At 36.2% G+C, this 18,714-nt stretch overlaps 2 protein-coding genes across 2 annotated transcripts; one reads left to right on the top strand and one right to left on the bottom strand.

Moving 5' to 3' along the window:
* The first annotated feature begins 387 nt into the window (after positions 1 to 387).
* On the top strand, positions 388 to 11,191 carry hcls1 (hematopoietic cell-specific Lyn substrate 1). Its single transcript, XM_081363834.1, has 16 exons — positions 388 to 504; positions 1,065 to 1,148; positions 1,419 to 1,492; positions 1,896 to 2,025; positions 3,801 to 3,911; positions 4,019 to 4,073; positions 4,168 to 4,278; positions 4,389 to 4,499; positions 4,619 to 4,729; positions 5,241 to 5,296; positions 6,237 to 6,306; positions 6,461 to 6,609; positions 8,382 to 8,519; positions 9,555 to 9,738; positions 9,874 to 9,948; positions 10,082 to 11,191. Exons 2-16 carry the CDS (start codon positions 1,065 to 1,067, stop codon positions 10,213 to 10,215), a joined length of 1,593 nt encoding a protein of 530 aa, XP_081219960.1. The 5' UTR covers positions 388 to 504; the 3' UTR covers positions 10,216 to 11,191.
* Positions 11,182 to 13,080, bottom strand: llph (LLP homolog, long-term synaptic facilitation factor). Its single transcript, XM_081363835.1, has 3 exons — positions 12,682 to 13,080; positions 11,851 to 12,075; positions 11,182 to 11,762 (listed from the first exon to the last, which is right to left on the bottom strand). Exons 2-3 carry the CDS (start codon positions 12,062 to 12,064, stop codon positions 11,596 to 11,598), a joined length of 381 nt encoding a protein of 126 aa, XP_081219961.1. The 5' UTR covers positions 12,065 to 12,075; positions 12,682 to 13,080; the 3' UTR covers positions 11,182 to 11,595.
* Positions 13,081 to 18,714: the final 5,634 nt, after the last annotated feature.

The following is an 18,714-nucleotide window of genomic DNA, read 5'->3' as shown; positions in this document are numbered from 1 at the left end:
CTAGTGTGTGGTGGTGCTGTTCTTGTACAGCAGAGTTGTACAGTAAACCTTTGATTTAATTTTAAAAAAGTTGATATTTAGAATGTTTCATTCTTTTATGTGTTTGAAATAAATATACAGTCATTGCTTTCTTTTAAGGATGCTGAAATGCTTTACTCGTCCTGCACAATTTGTGTTGGCTCGGATAAGACCCAAACATAAAATGTTTCGTTAATACAACGAAGAATAATTAAAAACATATAATACTGCTTCTATTACATAGTAATGCATTAGTAGTTTTTAAGACATTTGGACCACTTACAAAATTAACATTATTATTTTTATATATTTTTGCCTTTTAATTGAATTGGTCAAAAATGCGCTGGTGGATGCGCGTGAACGCGCGCCCGACGCCTCTTCTCCAGTACGCGACGCGCATTCGAGCGCAGGTCTGATCTGCTGTTAATCGCGCGCACTGATACTGATACTTAACGGACACAAAGCCGGGAATAAAAGCACTATAAAGTGAGTAACCATGATTATCTGCTCGTATTGTTATTACGGATGCATAAAGAAAAACTAAACTTTAAGTCAGGAAGTGGGTGATAGTAATACATCGTTGCTAGAACTTTTTTTTGTAGCAGGAAGTCAAATTTATATATTTGTGTACATTGCCTGTAAAGTTACTGTGCTTACATTACAGTGTTCACGGTCTGGGTTACTGTTGATTTAAAGTATTTTTCGTGAACAAGTCGTGAACATGCAAAAGTTTCTGATTCTCTACAAAAAAAGAGGAACTTGCAAAGTGCAACACTTGACTCTTGTTCCACTTATAGAGATTAAACGAAAATGTTTGTGTTTTTCATAAAACCATGTGGAATTATACCATTAAGATGTGATCTTGATGTCTCGTATTTTACTACTGCTTTACTCTTTATTACAATAAGTCTGAAATTTTACTTTTTACGTACTTATGAGTACACATGTATTTTTAATTTTAAGCATAATACAATTAAATACTCAAAAATGTCTGTACATGAAGACATGTAACATGAGCCATGAAATCTTGGCTTCTCTTTCTATAGATGTGGAAAGCCGTGGTGGGACATGATGTTAGTGTGAAGGTCGAATCAGAGGGGGACGATTGGGAAACGGATCCAAATTTTGAGGTAAGCAGACAGGGATAATACTTAAAAGTTCTCTAAAGGCACTACTGTAAAGTATTAAGACACAAAACTGCTCCTGGAGGGTAACTGTCCTGCAGAGTTTTGCTCCAACCTGCCTCAACACAAATTCTAGTATGCCTAGACTAGTAAGACTTTGATTAGCTTCAGGTGTGTTTAATTGGGGTTGGAGCTGAACTCTACAGGACAGTAGACACCCCTGGTTTAGAGTTAAGATTTCTATATTTTATATATAAAAATGTGTCTGTGTTTCAGAACGATGTCTCAGAGCAGGAGCAGAGATGGGGTGCCAGAACCATAGAAGGATCAGGCCGAAAAGAACACATCAGGTAACAGTGAAAAAAAAAAAGATCTCGAGATTTTAAATGAAATAGCAGGTTGCTTTAAGTGCACCTTGTTGCAATGCATTGAACTGAAAGCACTGCTGAAAAGAGTGTCACTCTCTGCAGTGAGGAAATAGGAAGTAGAAATGCTGCCGACTTGAGTTGCATTTCCAAATATGGACTGATAAGTTCACACTCACGTCATGTCAGAAGCGGAATAAGTTGTTGCACTGACACACGGCATTTTAAATGTAAGATATATCTATATATTTTATTTTCATAATATTCATGCTGAACACATAGATGAGCGTAAACAAATGCAAAGATTTGAGTGCATAACAAAAGTGCCACATTCCATGGTAAATATGCAGCATGTAGTAACATGCGATGTGCCTGTTTTTGTGTGCAGCATTGCAGATCTCAGGGAGAATGTGTCTCGGGAACATGAGGTGGTTAAGAAGAAAGAGATGGACCAGGGCCCTAAAGCCTCTTACGGCTACGGAGGGAAATTTGGAGTTGAGAAAGACAGAATGGATAAGGTTAGACTTGAGAACAGGCCAAAATGTAAAGGTGCCGTCACATTTACCGTTGCTCTGCAAATTTTCGCTCACTAAATCCAGTCATTTCAATAGGAATCCACACAACTGGGAATTTTTTTTACGTGATTGCAAAAGATTTCCCTAGGCAAATTACGCAGATTCGCTGCACTGATTTACAGACAGCTGCTTGGTTGAAAGTGACTTCTGTCTGAGCTCTGCTTCATACATCGCCTCATTATTAGGCTAATAATAGAAAATTGGCATCAAAACCTTACTGAAAATTCACTAATGTGACCGCTCCTTATGTCTACAAATATTTATCGGAGTGTATACAGTAGTGTACAGTAACTCGTTTGTATACGGTAGCGGCCAAAAGTGATGTCCGACTTAAGAAAATTAACATCTTCACTCTTTATTCAAATCATATTAAGAATTTGTTTCAAATTTTGGAAGGTTATTATGGAAGCTTGTTTCCGCCACAAAATAAAACATTTTAAAAGATAATTGCGACTTTTTATCTCACAATTGCGAGTTTACATCTCGCAATTCTGACTTTATTTCTCAGAATTGCGAGATATAAAGTCAGAATTGCGTGAAAAAAGTCGCAATTGCGTGTTATGAAGTCAGAATTGCGAGATATAAAGTCAGAATTGCGTGAAATAAAGTCGCAATTGCGCGTTATAAAGTCAGAATTGCAAGATATAAAGTCAGAATTGCGTGAAATAAAGTCGCAATTGCGCGTTATAAAGTCAGAATTGCGAGATATAAAGTCAGAATTGCGTGTTATAAAGTCAGAATTCTGACTTTATAACACGCAATTGCGAGTTTATCTTGCAATTCTGACATCTTTTCTCAGAATTGTGAGATATAAAGTCCAATTCTAAGGGAAAAAAAGGGACTTTTTTTTTTTTTACCTCAGAATAGTTTATATCTCACAATTCTGACTTTATAACACGCAATTACGACTTTATATCGTGTAATTCTGACTTTATATCTTGCAATTGCGACTTTATTTCTCAGAATTGCGACTTTAAATCTCGCAATTGCGACTTTATTTATCAGAATTGCGACTTTATATCTCGCAATTGCGACTTTATTTATCAGAATTGCGACTTTATATCTCGCAATTGCGACTTTATTTCTCAGAATTGCGACTTTATATCTCGCAGTTGCGACTATTTCTCAGAATTGCGACTTTATTTCTCACAATTCTGACTTCATATCTCGCAATTGTGAGAAAAAAAGTCAGAATTGTGAGATAAAAAGTCGCAATTATTATTATTTATTTATTATTCAGTGGCGAAAACAAGCTTCCATAGGTTATTGCATAGTTGTGCTTGGAGTCAATTGTTTTATTGGCGATAACGCAATGAAACATGCCAAATTGTGGGGACATCGTTTTTAGCCAGCCTGTCATTCAAAGAAATTATGAACACATGCACACACAAAAAAGAGAAAACAAAATACTAATAACTGATTATGGTGTAGTTAATGTATGCTTTTTCTGTGAGCTTTTTTTTTTTCAATTTTTTTTTTGCATAGTAAAATCAAACCTGTTGCTGTAGTTGCCCTTTTTTGCCAAATAATTTCGTCAGATAAATACCTTAACCATATTTAAAAAAAGATAAAATATTTTCCTCATATTTTGATGGTTAAATGAAACTTACAGGGTCATTAAAAACAAATATCCCCTCTGGACATCGCATTTGGCCTCTACTGTATGTATGCATATTCAAACAACGCTATTAGTTTGATGATGTGTTGAATTTTCCCAGGGTGCTTTAGGACACAACTATGTGGCGGACGTAGAACAGCACTCATCCCAGAAAGATGGAGCAAAGGGTTTTGGGGGAAAATATGGTGTTCAGAAGGACCGTGTGGACAAGGTTAGAAACCCTCTCATCACTGTCCTATGATTAATAATTGAATAAATGTGGTTGAATAATATGAATAAATAATTTTGAATCTCATTTTGCCCATTGATTCACTACAGTCTGCCATGAGCTATGAGTATAAGGGTGAGGTTCAGCAGCATGCATCTCAGAAAGGTACTCATACATTCAAAACAATTCAGGCACTATGCATCTTCTCTTCTGTTTTGTCTGTTCTTTCTATAATAGTCACTTCTTTACTGTTCATAAGATTACGCTAAAGGTTTTGGTGGCAAGTATGGTGTACAGAAAGAGAGAGTTGACAAGGCTGCCCTGGGTTACGACTACAAAGGCGAGACTGAGAAACACCAGTCGCAGAAAGGTCATTTCAGTCTCTGCTGTTATTTAAACCAGCATCCTGGTCCTCGATCCATATTTTGTTGTCCTTTTGGTGGAAGAATTGTTTCTAAAGCATTTCTGAACTTCTCACAGACTACTCAAAAGGCTTTGGAGGAAAATACGGAGTGGAAAAAGAAAAAGTTGACAAGGCTGCTTTGGGTTACGACTATAAAGGAGAAACGGAGAAACATCAGTCGCAGAAAGGTACATTGAATCTCTGCTGTTATATTGACCAGCATCCTGGTCCTTAATCCTTACTGTGGCCTATTTTTGGTGGAGGAATAGTTTTTAATGCATATTTCTGTTTTCTGAACATCTCACAGACTATGCAAAAGGTTTTGGGGGAAAATACGGCGTGGAAAAAGAAAAGGTTGACAAGGCTGCCTTGGGTTACGACTACAAAGGAGAAACAGAGAAACATCAGTCACAGAAAGGTACTGTACATATTTCCTGAGATCATTTGACTAAGGGGAAACTCTCTCAAAACTCTTATTTATTCTGATGTTTTGTAATGAGGCAGAGGCTGCATTGGTGTCACAACACTTGGCATCAATCTCTGAATGTTTGTCCTTTGAGGGTCCTGGGAACATGACTTTGGGGCCCCCTGCCACAACTAGAGCCCCCTTTTCTTACTTTTTGTAACAAGGTTGACAAAAATTGTGTTTTCTATTATAAGATGATTGAAAATAGTAGCTGGGGGTCCCAGTGATTATCTTGTGCTGTATTCTCTGTCGGGTCGTGCTTTATGCATTTTTCTGAGGGCCCTGATATTCATCTTCCTTTGCAAGTCTCGTGGGCTGAGGCTTTGAAGACCTCTAATAGTCAGAGGCTCTTTTGGGAACCAGTTCTGATTTTCCAGATAACTAATATGTCAAAGTTCATATCAAAACATGTGATGTATTAAACTGACAGCTGAAGCTAGAGATGCAACACTTGTTATTTCAGACTATGCAAAGGGTTTTGGAGGACGTTATGGAGTCGAAGCTGATCGCATGGACAAGGTACATTTCAAAGATTTTTATTATGCCATTATTATTTTTGTGTTGCACTTATAAGAAATAGTTGTGAGATAGTTACATCGCAAAATATATGTCAAGTTACAATTACCAGAAACAAAGTTTCAGTTGTGAAAAATAGTCACTTATGAGAAATGACTATTTCTCGAGGACTCCCTCGAAAACGAGATGGTTCATCTCAAGGGGTTATTCCTCTTCAATAAATAAATGTCAAATAAATATAATCACAGTTGTGATATATAGTCACATTGCTATATATATATGGCAAGTCGCAATTACAAGAAAGAAGTCGCATTTGTGTGATAAAGTTGCACTTACAAGAAATATAGTCACAATTGTGAGATATATTCACATAGCAATATGTGCGTAAAGTCGCAATTGTGAAAAATAAAGTTGCATTTTCGGGAAATATAATCAAAGTTGTGAGATATAGTCACATTGAGATTTATACGGCAAGTTGAAATTATGAGAAAATAGCCACAATAGTGCGAAGTTGCACTTTCGAGAAATATAATCACAGTTGGGTACAATATGTATAAGGCAAGTCAAAATTACGTGAAAAAAGTAATTGTGTGATAAAGTTGCACTTACAAGAAATATATAGTCACATTTGTGAGACATATTCACATTGCGTTATATACGGCAAGTATAATCGCAATTGTGAGACATTAAGTTGCACTTAAAAAGAAAAATAATCACAGCTGTAAGATATAAAATCACAATGCGAGATTACATAAAGGTGCAATTACGAAAAACAAGGTTGCAAAAGCGAAATGCATTGTGATTCGGTGAGATATAAATTCTTTTAAATTCTCTTTTCTTTTTTTTTTTTTTTACTGTAAGGCAAAAATGGGATTCCATACATTATTCATTTGGTTGGACAGTTTCCCAGTGAATGTACATTGAGTGTTTTTTTTCCTCACAGAGTGCATCTTCCTTCAGTGAGATGGAGTCACCATCATCAGCTTATGAAAAGCCTCAAGCTTTCGAGGCCTGTGAGTGTTTGTTGTACAGGTCTTATTTCATTTTAATATGATTGGTTTTGAGTAGTGATGCAATGGCATTCATGCATTTTAACTGTTGAATAATGGTTCATATACTGTTCAGGAAAACTGTAAATATTTGATGATCTGTTCTTGGTGTTTATAGCAACTGTAGGAGCTGGAAACCTTAAGGCTCGGTTTGAGAACATGGCGAAGTCCTCGGATGAAGAGAACAGGAAGAGAGCCGAGGAGGAGAGAGCCAGAAGACTTGCTAGAGAGAAGAGAGAACGGGAAGAGGCACATCGCAAACAGGAGGTACACATTTGATACATACAGTGAGGAAAATAAGTATTTGAACACCCTGCTATTTTGCAAGTTCTCCCACTTGGAAATCATGGAGGGGTCTGAAATTGTCATCGTAGGTGCATGTCCACTGTGAGAGACATAATCTAAAAAAAAAATCTAGAAATCACAATATATGATTTTTTAACTATTTATTTGTATGATACAGCTGCAAATAAGTATTTGAACACCTGTCTATCAGCTAGAATTCTGACCCTCAAAGACCTGTTAGTCTGCCTTTAAAATGTCCACCTCCACTCCATTTATTATCCTAAATTAGATGAACCTGTTTGAGGTCGTTAGCTGCATAAAGACACCTGTCCACCCCATACAATCAGTAAGAATCCAACTACTAACATGGCCAAGACCAAAGAGCTGTCCAAAGACACTAGAGACAAAATTGTACACCTCCACAAGGCTGGAAAGGGCTACGGGGAAATTGCCAAGCAGCTTGGTGAAAAAAGGTCCACTGTTGGAGCAATCATTAGAAAATGGAAGAAGCTAAACATGACTGTCAATCTCCCTCGGGCTGGGGCTCCATGCAAGATCTCACCTCGTGGGGTCTCAATGATCCTAAGAAAGGTGAGAAATCAGCCCAGAACTACACGGGAGGAGCTGGTCAATGACCTGAAAAGAGCTGGGACCACCGTTTCCAAGGTTACTGTTGGTAATACACTAAGACGTCATGGTTTGAAATCATGCATGGCACGGAAGGTTCCCCTGCTTAAACCAGCACGTCAAGGCCCGTCTTAAGTTTGCCAATGACCATTTGGATGATCCAGAGGAGTCATGGGAGAAAGTCATGTGGTCAGATGAGACCAAAATAGAACTTTTTGGTCATAATTCCACTAAACGTGTTTGGAGGAAGAAGAATGATGAGTACCATCCCAAGAACACCATCCCTACTGTTAAGCATGGGGGTGGTAGCATCATGCTTTGGGGCTGTTTTTCTGCACATGGGACAGGGCGACTGCACTGTATTAAGGAGAGGGTGACCGGGGCCATGTATTGCGAGATTTTGGGGAACAACCTCCTTCCCTCAGTTAGAGCATTGAAGATGGGTCGAGGCTGGGTCTTCCAACATGACAATGACCCGAAGCACACAGCCAGGATAACCAAGGAGTGGCTCTGTAAGAAGCATATCAAGGTTCTGGCGTGGCCTAGCCAGTCTCCAGACCTAAACCCAATAGAGAATCTTTGGAGGGAGCTCAAACTCCATGTTTCTCAGCGACAGCCCAGAAACCTGACTGATCTAGAGAAGATCTGTGTGGAGGAGTGGGCCAAAATCCCTCCTGCAGTGTGTGCAAACCTGGTGAAAAACTACAGGAAACGTTTGACCTCTGTAATTGCAAACAAAGGCTACTGTACCAAATATTAACATTGATTTTCTCAGGTGTTCAAAAACTTATTTGCAGCTGTATCATACAAATAAATAGTTAAAAAATCATACATTGTGATTTCTGGGTTTTTTTTTTTTTTTAGATTATGTCTCTCACAGTGGACATGCACCTACGATGACAATTTCAGACCCCTCCATGATTTCTAAGTGGGAGAACTTGCAAAATAGCAGGGTGTTCAAATACTTATTTTCCTCTCTGTATATATATATATATATATATATATATATAAATGCTCGCTGCACTTTAATAGAAACGCATGACATGACAAGATAGCCCACCCACGCACACCAGCATTTTCTTTTTCATACACTAATAAACACTTAGCTGATGATGTTCTCTTTTAAGGAGAAGAGCGAGCATGAACATGAAGTGGAGGAAGAGAATCAGAGACCTCCATCTGTGCCAGCACCCCGGAATCCCCCAGAGGCGTTGGTCAGAAGACTGCCTGAAATTCCCAGAGATGAACCAGAGACAGAAGCTCAGGCAAGACCCTTTTTGCTATATTGTTGTTGCTTGTTGCTCTTTTGAAAACAAAAAACAAAAAAATTTTTAGACATACTCTAATGTTCACAACGAACAACTCCTACACAGACCATAAACGGAAACCAGTATGACATCACAACCATGAGCACATTAACATACTGATGCCCGCGTTTTTACATAAACATCTATTCAGTATCCAGCAACCTGGTGGGGCTTTAATTACTCATTTCACATGCGTACAGCCAATCATAACACAGATGATTTACATATACAGGTACAGTAGCAAAAAGAGTGTGTTAAATTCTAACAGTGACAGAATGTCCAAAAATGGTCATGTTCAAATTATAAAACTGCGGAATATTACCCCAAATTGTGAATTGTTTTCCAGATTCATTAATTGGGAACATTCTACGCTAACACTTTATTTTACAGTGTCCTTAGTACATATGTTACATTAACTTCAGAGGTGTAAAGTCCAGGTTCAGAAGTAAAAAGTCATCCTCAGTATTTTGTTCCAGTCACCTGGATTTGCTAATTAGCACAGTTTTTCAGCCAGGAGATAGAACTAAGTAGTGAAATCAGCTGGCTGAGTTCATGGGTAGAATAAACATATGGCAGGACTTTTACTTTCTGACCCCTGGACTTTACACCTCTGAACTTACTGTAATAATAACAGTAAATGATGCATAATTACATGCAACTAATCTTAAACCAAACCCTAATCCTATAATCCTATAGTGTGTACATGTAGTTAATGAATGTTACTCAGTACTTAAATGTATAATTTCACTGCAATGAGAACACTTTAAAATAAAGCGTAACTGACCGTAGCGAATGCATAATATCGTGGTAAAACTACATAGAACCGCATAGAAGTGCCTACAAATTTTCTTCTGAAAGATTTAAACAATCTTATGGTTGATTCTTATGTACCAATAAAATGTAAGACACAATTAAGTCAAGTAATAAACTGTCGTAGTCTTTTTAAGCTCATATACCAAGAGAATTGATCATCAGTTTCTCTGTGTGTTTCAGGTGGAGCAGCAGCCGGAATATGAGGACCTGCAGCCGGAATATGAGGACCTGCCATCTCTTCCGCCCCGCTCGGATGACCTGATTGAAGAGGAGGAGGAGCCGGATCAAATATATTCTGAATGCGATCCTGACCCCATACTTCAGGACCAAGATTATGAGGATGTTGGCCTGTGCACAACCGCAGGTTTGACACACACTATTTACGACATGTATTCACTGTGTGAGAAGTGTGATCAAATAGATGGTTCAAATTACAATTGCTATACATTTTTGTGATTGTTAACAGCTGTTGGTCATTTTTTTATTTATTTTTTTTCAGTGACTGTTGATAACGATTATGAAGATCTAAGTGGAGGGGGATTTACAGCCAAAGCCATTTATGACTACCAAGGAGGTACGCACAACCATAACAGCAACTGATTAATGACATTGAATAGTTTCTTAACCGACTCTGAATAACTGTCATTTATTTTCTGAGTGTTTGTAGTTTTGGTTTAGTATTATGAATTTCAATCATACTTTTGCAGAGGCCAGTGATGAGATCTCCTTCATGCCAGATGACATCATCACTAACATTGAGATGGTGGACGAGGGTTGGTGGAAAGGAACGTGTCATGGTCGCACAGGCCTGTTTCCTGCCACCTTTGTGGAGCCAATGTAGTTACTAATAATCAATGATCAAATGTATGTTTATTAGCCACTTGCAGACAATTATCTTTTATTTCATTTTTCTATGACATACAAGTGCAATATACTAACATGTTTTAATGACTGAACAACATTTTCCTTTCAAGTCACATGGTTAGTTACCAGATAACGTGGACATGAACTGTTTTCTATAAAGATGTTAGATTGGGTATATATACATATATATATATATATGATTATTTGCACTACCGTTCAAAAGTTTGGGGTCGGTTTTGTAGTGTTTTTGAAAGCAGTTTTTATGTTCACCATGGCTGCATTTATTTGATCAAAAATACAGTAAAATAAAGTAACATTATGAAATATGACAATTCTTTTTTCATATATTTTAAAATGTAGTTTATTTCTGTGATGGCTAAGCTGAATTTTCAGCATCATTACTCCAGTCTTCAATCATTCTAATATTAGTTTGTTGCTCAGGAAACATTTATTATTATGATCAATGCTGAAAACAGTTGTGCTGCTTAGGAAACCATGACCAATTATTATTTTTTTTTTTCAGAATTGTTTAATGAAAGTATAAAGCATTTATTTGAACTATTTTTACTGTCACTTTTGATCTATTTAATACATTAGTGCTGATTAAAATGATTAATTTCTCTATAAAAATGTATTTTGAACGGTAGTGTATATATTGACAAATGCAATAAATGTCTAACTAGTCATTTTTTTCAATGACGTTTTTGCCACGGTCCGAATTTTAAAACAAAACGTTTGGTAGCAGTAATATTTTAAGTTGTTAGCTGTTAATTTCAAACCTTATTGCAATTATAAAGACTTTTGCTTGGTACAGAGATTTACCATTGTGCTTTATAGATAGACATAATTTTATGCTTCAAGATTTATATGCCAAGCAACTGGCTTTTGCTCTTTTCTTTGACTCAATGTTATGCATGTGGTGACCACAAAATAAAAGACAACATTTCCCATGAGATATATTGGATTTATTAAGATAAAAAAAAAGAATGCACATCCATAATTCTTCTGTCTGCAAAGAAAATACATAATACTTCACAACTTTAAAGTAAAGCAGACCCACAGAATGACATGGATTGGAGTAGAGAAAAACAAGACTTTAATTGGAAGAGTCAGTCGTGTGTGGTACGCTGAATGTAGGTAACGTACAGTGTTTTTACTCTCCATTACATCGCACAGTGTCTGTCACCAACAGATCACAATTACGTTTTACAATTGCAAACACTGTAAAGAATATTTCTGCATGAGGTCATGCAAAAAGTCCATAGAAACGTACAAACTGTACATGAAAGTGATGCACAGCGAGGCTCCGATGCGGCTGATACTGCAATAATGTCCATGCTCAAGCAATTCAGTTCATCTACCAGGCGAGACCCTTCTTCGTCTTAGGCTTTCCTTTTTTAGCCAAACGTTTGGCTTTCACTTTCTTCGCCTCCCTTTGGTTCATCCAGACCGGATACCGTCCTTGATCGTCCAACATTGTCTTTTTATTGCGTTTAGTGTCCAAATCCATCTTTCCACCATCTTCTGCAAAGCAACAACAGATAAAATTGTATATAATAAAATAAAACACTTAGTATAACTAGAAGTGCTGAATGTTTCTATAAAAGCTCACCATCTTCTCCATGCATCTCTGCATCTTTTGATTTCTCCTTCACTTTCTCAGGTGGCACCACGGTGGCGATCTCAGCTACATCTTTCATGGTGATCTCTCCTTTCTCTCCCTGACCCAGCACTGTTTTGAGTCGTGCCAGTTCTTTAGGGGCATTTTTCTTTCTTTTCTCCGCCCTCATCTTCCTCCTCCATTTGCTGCGTAAACTCTTTGCCATCCTGATGGAAACTAAGGTGAAAAAAAAAGTGAATATATATATATATATATATATATATATATATATATATATATATATATATGCAGTGCACACACACATATGAACATATAATATAAAGAAAAGGATACTTGTATCTCTGTGGATTATATATATATATATATATATATAATCCACAGAGATATAAGTATCCCTTTCTTTCTGGGCTGAAAAACACAATGTTTCCTTGATATTTCCACATGTTTGGTATCCCTCATTAGCCTGTCAATCTAGTGAAACATCTAACGTTACGTTAAATTGTGTAAATTGGTCACTACATAAGCAATAATACATATCAGACATGACAACCTCACATATCTGTTGTCATCTTCATAACCAATCACCCGTATATATTTGAGTATTTTCAGAATCAAGAGATTTGTGTAAGAAAACTCAGCTGAAAACGAAGATTATTGTTAGCCAGTTAGCCACCTCATATGCAAAACTAGCTTTCTACTTCAACAGACATCACGTAAAAGCACCACTTATAGACGTAATTATTGCCAATATACGGACGAATATATTTATTCTGTGTTTACACATCTTCAAAGCTGTATTTATATTCGCAGTGTGTAACTTACAAGGTTCTTCACACCGCCTCTGGATACACGTGTATCTGTGTACAGCTGCCGCTAAGGAAAAGTTCTGTTACGACAGTTCCTGATTTGCGACAAAACATCCCGTGTTGACGGCTCGTGGGGGTCGCGCGCTTACTCCAGTAGATGGCGACAGAACTGCGGCCTACTTTCAAAATCTTAAACATTTCAAAATTGCAGGTGAGTTAAAGTACAAACATACCGGTGAAAAATTAATTATAAATGATGTACTCCTTCCAAATGAAGCTTTGTCTTCATTTAGAGGTGAAACGCTTTCTTAATTCCAGCTTAAAATGCCGAGACAGCTATTAGTAAGTTGATTTATCCCCAAAATGTGTAAACACTGTTGCTCTGTGCCCTAAGCTCTGTTTGTTTTGACCAGCCCAGTATGTCGGCTTTTGGCTGAACTAACAGTGGTGTTGGACAAACTGTTTGTGTGACTCATGGCAGATGGAGGGAAGACGGGAAAACTCATTTGACAAATATAATTATTTTTTGCAATTCCATGTGGTGAGGTTAGCAGTGCTGAAACTACACAGCCATGGCTCGACAATGCATTTTTCTTTACTGTGTTGAGTGTTGACCAATGGGGTCAAGGTTTGGTGGGTTAGCATTGTAGATGCAGATTTCATTTGCAAATACTACATTATATTATTGTAGATTTTTGGCCAATAGTGCTTTTCACTGTTTATCTTTGACATTAGTGTTTCAGTGAAACAGTGAAGTGTTTCAGACTGTGGTGTCATGATGCAAATTTGGTGTGTTTTCCTGAAGAAAAAAAAGTTTGTTAATATATATATATATATATATATATATATATATATATATATATATATATATATATATATATATATATATATATATGGAGTACACTAGACTGCTTTCAAACTATGGTCTGGGTCTGGGGACTCAGAAAAGGTTCTATGAGGTCTGTAAAAAAGCTGAGATAAAAGTTGTGATTTTATTATTACATAATCTTTTTTGTTTTCTTTCTTTCTTTTTTTGTAGGGCTGTCAAAGTGTAAAACTTGCCCTGGAAAGATGAACAATTCTATACAACTAACTGAATTGAAATTGTTCCTCTAAGAAGATGCACTTGATACAAAGTAAATATTTTCTAGATTATTTGTATTTTTATATTTGAATTAATGTTAATTTTATTTATTAAATTATTTGAATTAATGTCAATTTTTATTTATTTGAATTAATATACATTTTATTTATTTATTTATTTATTTGAATTATTTATTTTTAATTTATTATTTTATTTAAATTATAATTGAGTGTATAGGTTTTTATATATGAAAATATATACAGTACCAGTCAAAAGTTTGGAAACATTACTATTTTTAATGTTTTTGAAAGAAGTCTCTTATGCTCATCAAGCCTGCAGTTAAAAAAAACAAAAAAAAAAAAAAAAAACAGTAATATTATGAAATATTGTTACAATTTAAAATAATGGTTCTCTTTTTTAATATATTTTAAAATGTAATTTATTTTTGTGATGCAAAGCTGAATTTTCATCAGCAAGTACTCCAGTCTTTGGTGTCTTAAGATCCTTCAGAAATCATTCTAATATGATGATTTGATACTCAGTTATTATCAATGATGGAAACAGTTGTGCTGTTTAATATATTTTTTTGGAATACTTTTTTCAGGATTCATTGATGAGTAAAACGTTAACAGCATTTATTCATAAAAACAGCATTTATTCAAAATAAAAACATTTCTAACAATATAAATCGTTACCATCACCTTTTATCAATTTAACGCATCCTTGTTGAATTAAAGTACTAATTTCTTTAAAAAAAAATAGTCATTGTTCCCAAACTTTTGAACGGTAGTGTATATTGTTACAAAAGATTTCTATTCTAAATAAATACAGTTCTTTTAACTTTTTATTCATCAAATAATCCTGAAAAAAGTATCTCAGGTTATAAAAAAAATATTAAGCAGCACAACTGTTTCCAACATTGATCATAAATCATCATATTAGAATGATTTCTGAAGGATCATAAGACACCAAAGACTGGAGTACTTGCTGATGAAAATTCAGCTTTGCATCACAAAAATAAATTACATTTTAAAGTATATTAAAAAAGAGAACCATTATTTTAAATTGTAATAATATTTCATAATATTACTGTGTTTTTTTTTTTTTAACTGCAGGCTTGATGAGCATAAGAGAACAAGGATGCTTATAGAAACACGAGTAATGTGTGATTTGATTCTTGGAGCTCTCTTCTTTCTCATAATATTTCCTTTGAAATGCCCCTTTCTATTTGTAAACTCACACACACACACACACACACACACACACACACACACACACACACACACACACACACACACACACACACACACACACACACACACACACACACACACACACACACACACACACACACACACACACACACACACACTTTGTACGTGAGCAGATTATAGTGTAACTCCAATGTTGAATGGAAGAGAGATTAGTTCTGTTCTTCTCACACACAAAACAAATACACACACGGCAAAGAATTAGACAGGCTTTTGTTCTACATGGATGGTGGATATTGTTCTTCTCTGATATTGGGTGTCAGGAATTGTCTCAGGATATTTCCCTCATGTTAACATCATTAGCACATTTACAGTGGACTCTTTAGCTTTTCAATAAACAACACCCAGTGTTGTATTACCCCTCTACAGCCCCACAACTAAGTAGATTTTGGTAACACTTCATAGATAAAGTAAACATACGGAGCATAACCTGCAACCAGTCTGCCATGGGACCAGCAAACACTCGCATCAGGAACGAAAACTGAAAGGCCCATCTGCTGGGCTGTCCCAGTGACATTGCCCTTGGCAGTCAGCTGAGGTCTCTTTGTAGGGGGGGAATTGTGTACCTTGTTGTGTGTTTGTTTTGAATCCCCCAATTAGGGTTCCTTCAGTGAGAGTGATGCGTCTGTGTGGAATAATTAAGTCCCAGGACATCATGTTCTGAAATGATCAGCATGCAAACGGCACACACAAACACACACAGTATGCGGCTCTCTTGCACACCCACTCACTACTTGTACCGAATGCGTTGGGTGTGTGAATGTAGCATGGACAATATTTTGTTATAATCTGAGCCTTTTACATGCTTTTACATGGACAATATTTTGTTATAATTGAACCAAGATACATTTATTTGAGAAGCAAAAGTCTTACTGAAAAATTGTTCAAAATGAAGTGAGTTAATGCTCAAAATAAGGGGTCAGATTTTTTTTATTTTTGATTACCTCACTGAGGTAAATCTTTTCTTGTTTTAAACTAAAATTCACTTAATTTTGATGTTTTTTGTAAAGAAAACAAGACCTAATATTTTAAGTAATTTAGCTTCTCTGAATATATCTTTATTCAAGATTTGTTTTAGATCTTTTAAAGGAAAAATAAGACAAAATACTCAGCAAGATGTTGCAACAATGCTGTTGTTGTTGAGCATGTTAGCTAATCTTATTCTAAAAATAAAATAAATAAATAAAATGTACATATTGGGTAACATTGGTAATTTTTTTTACTATTTTATAGATTTTTGGTATTAAATAAAATATGGCTATTTATAATATCAACATTTCTTTACATTTGTCAGTGAATATTTTGCCGAGCTACAATTTCACCTAATATATATGTGTGCTATTATTTAGTTTGTTTATTAGCCTAGTATGTTACCATCAACCTCATTTGGAAGTTGAGTTTCTTAAAGGTATAGCGGAGGATCTTTCCGAATTTTAGATAAGACCCGCCCTCTCCACTTTTTGAAAAGTTTGATTGATTCACCAGAATGATTGACAATTAGGAGGACCAATAGTATAGGCATTCCACCCGGAAGTAAAAAAATCCTCCGCTATACCTTTAAGGTGCACTATTTGTGTGTTGTGCGATTCCCTTTGTTTGTTCCAGTGGGGCCGTTCACACAGAACGTGTTTTTGCATTCCACTCACTGCACTACCTTTTCATTGTTTTCCTATGTAAACATGCGCTGGACGGACGTCTTTGACTGATGCGCTTGTGTCTTCTCCTGTATCTCGGGTTTTAGGTTTTAGGCTGTTCTAATAACGTGGCACTCTAATTAAAAGAGTTCAACTTTTCTCAAAACCTTGCGTTTTTTCCTTCCGCTGTCACGCATCTCGAGCTTTTGCATTTTCTGTTGTTTTTCTTTGAAAACATGCGCTTGTCAGACGTCCTTGACCAATGCAATCCCGTCTTTTACAGCGTCTTTGCACGTGATGTGGCAAAAAACGTGTTCTGTGTGAATGGCCTTTTAGTCCAGTCATTTTATGAAAAAAGGTTGAACAAATTGCAACAGAAGCAAACCCAACTGATTTTGTATCCTCAATATGTCCTGAGTAAGGAAAAAAAAAAGCCCCAAAGAATCCCATTTGGGCAAAGTTTCAAAAAAGATCCAAATATAGCCTATTCATACGCCTATTCATACTTTTTCTCACGTGAATAGGGTAAAAATTTTAACCTTTAGATATCACCATGAAAATTACTGAGTTGATTACTTACATCAAGACAAACAAAAAATGTATTACAAGTTTTTTTGAAATTGTTTGTTAACATGGACAAACAGTGCATAATCTAATTACGTATGTGCTAATTTGCATAAATACCACAACAGATCTAAACATTGGGTCTAGTCAGGTGAAAATGTCTTGTTGAATCTTAACAGTAAAATACTTAATGACACATAACAGTAAAATACTTAATGTTAAGGTCTGAATGGAACCCATTTAGGCTACCCATGAGCATTAATAAATAGAGGCAGGAAGAAGTACTTTAAACCAGCCTTTATTCATTATTATTGCAGAGCTGGGGTTTGGGGCTGGGTCTGTGGGACTGTTTCTGGGGATTCACTTTTTATTTTGCTTACCTTTTGTCTTTTGCATTCTCCTTACCATTGTCTCCTGTTCTTTCCTCAGACGCGTCCCCCAGAAACAGTCCCACAGACCCAGCCCCAAACCCCATCTCTGCAATAATAATGAATAAAGGCTGGTTTCTAAAGTACTTCTTCCTGCCTCTATGTATTAATGCTCATGGGTAGCCTAAATGGGTTCATTCAGACCTTAACATTAAGTATTTTACTGTTATATGTCAACAAGATTCAACAAGACATTTTCACCTGACTAGACCCAATGTTTAGATCCGTTGTGGTATTTATGCAAATGAGCACACACGTAATTAGATTATGCACCATTTGTTCATGTTAACAAACAATTAAAAAAAACTTGTAATACATTTTTTGTTTGTCTTGATATAAGTAATCAACTCAGTAATTTTCATGGTGATATCTAATCTATTCTATTCTAATGGGATTCTTCTGGGCTTTTTTTCCTTTACTCAGGACATATTGAGGATACAAAATCAGTTGAGTTTGCCCCCCATTGACCCCCCAAGGTTGACCCCCATTTTGGCTTAAAATGACTGGACTATTTTAGAAGGTAACACAACAGACACCCAGGCAGCTCAGATATGGGAAGAGGGCTACAGTCGCCAAAAGTAAAATAAAAGAACTGAGGTCCCTTCACTTCTTGTTCATTCATTGTTTCTCTTGCTGCTCTAGGATTGCCATCATCATCCCCAAGCCTCTGGTATCCAGTAGAGACAGCTGACGCATCAGCTTCGGCCTGATACACTGTCATGTGCGCCGTAAACGCTCAGGAGGGACGTTGCTCTTGGTTTTGGTCCCATGGAGCTTAACTATAAAGGCAAGCATCGACTGAACAACACTGAATAACCCAGGTGAAAAAATCCAAACTAGAAAATGAAATGTGAATCCTCTGTTTTGTAGGATTTTGTCTCAAGACAGTTTGTGAATTTCCAGGTCTACCCTACTATCTTTGCTGGGTGGGTTTTCTTATTTACAGAATATGACGAGACTTTCACCCCTCATAACCTGCTTCTCCTTGTAAAAAAAAAAAAAAAAAAAATAGAAAGAATCTAGATTAGTTCTGGGGCATTTTTATTATGATATCATAATAACACACGA

This window comes from Scardinius erythrophthalmus (assembly GCF_964197995.2).
Source record: "Scardinius erythrophthalmus genome assembly, chromosome: 4".
In the NCBI taxonomy this organism is placed as follows: domain Eukaryota; kingdom Metazoa; phylum Chordata; class Actinopteri; order Cypriniformes; family Leuciscidae; genus Scardinius; species Scardinius erythrophthalmus.
The sequence above is the reverse complement of the archived record's forward strand: the minus strand, read 5'-3'. Positions and strand labels throughout refer to the sequence as shown.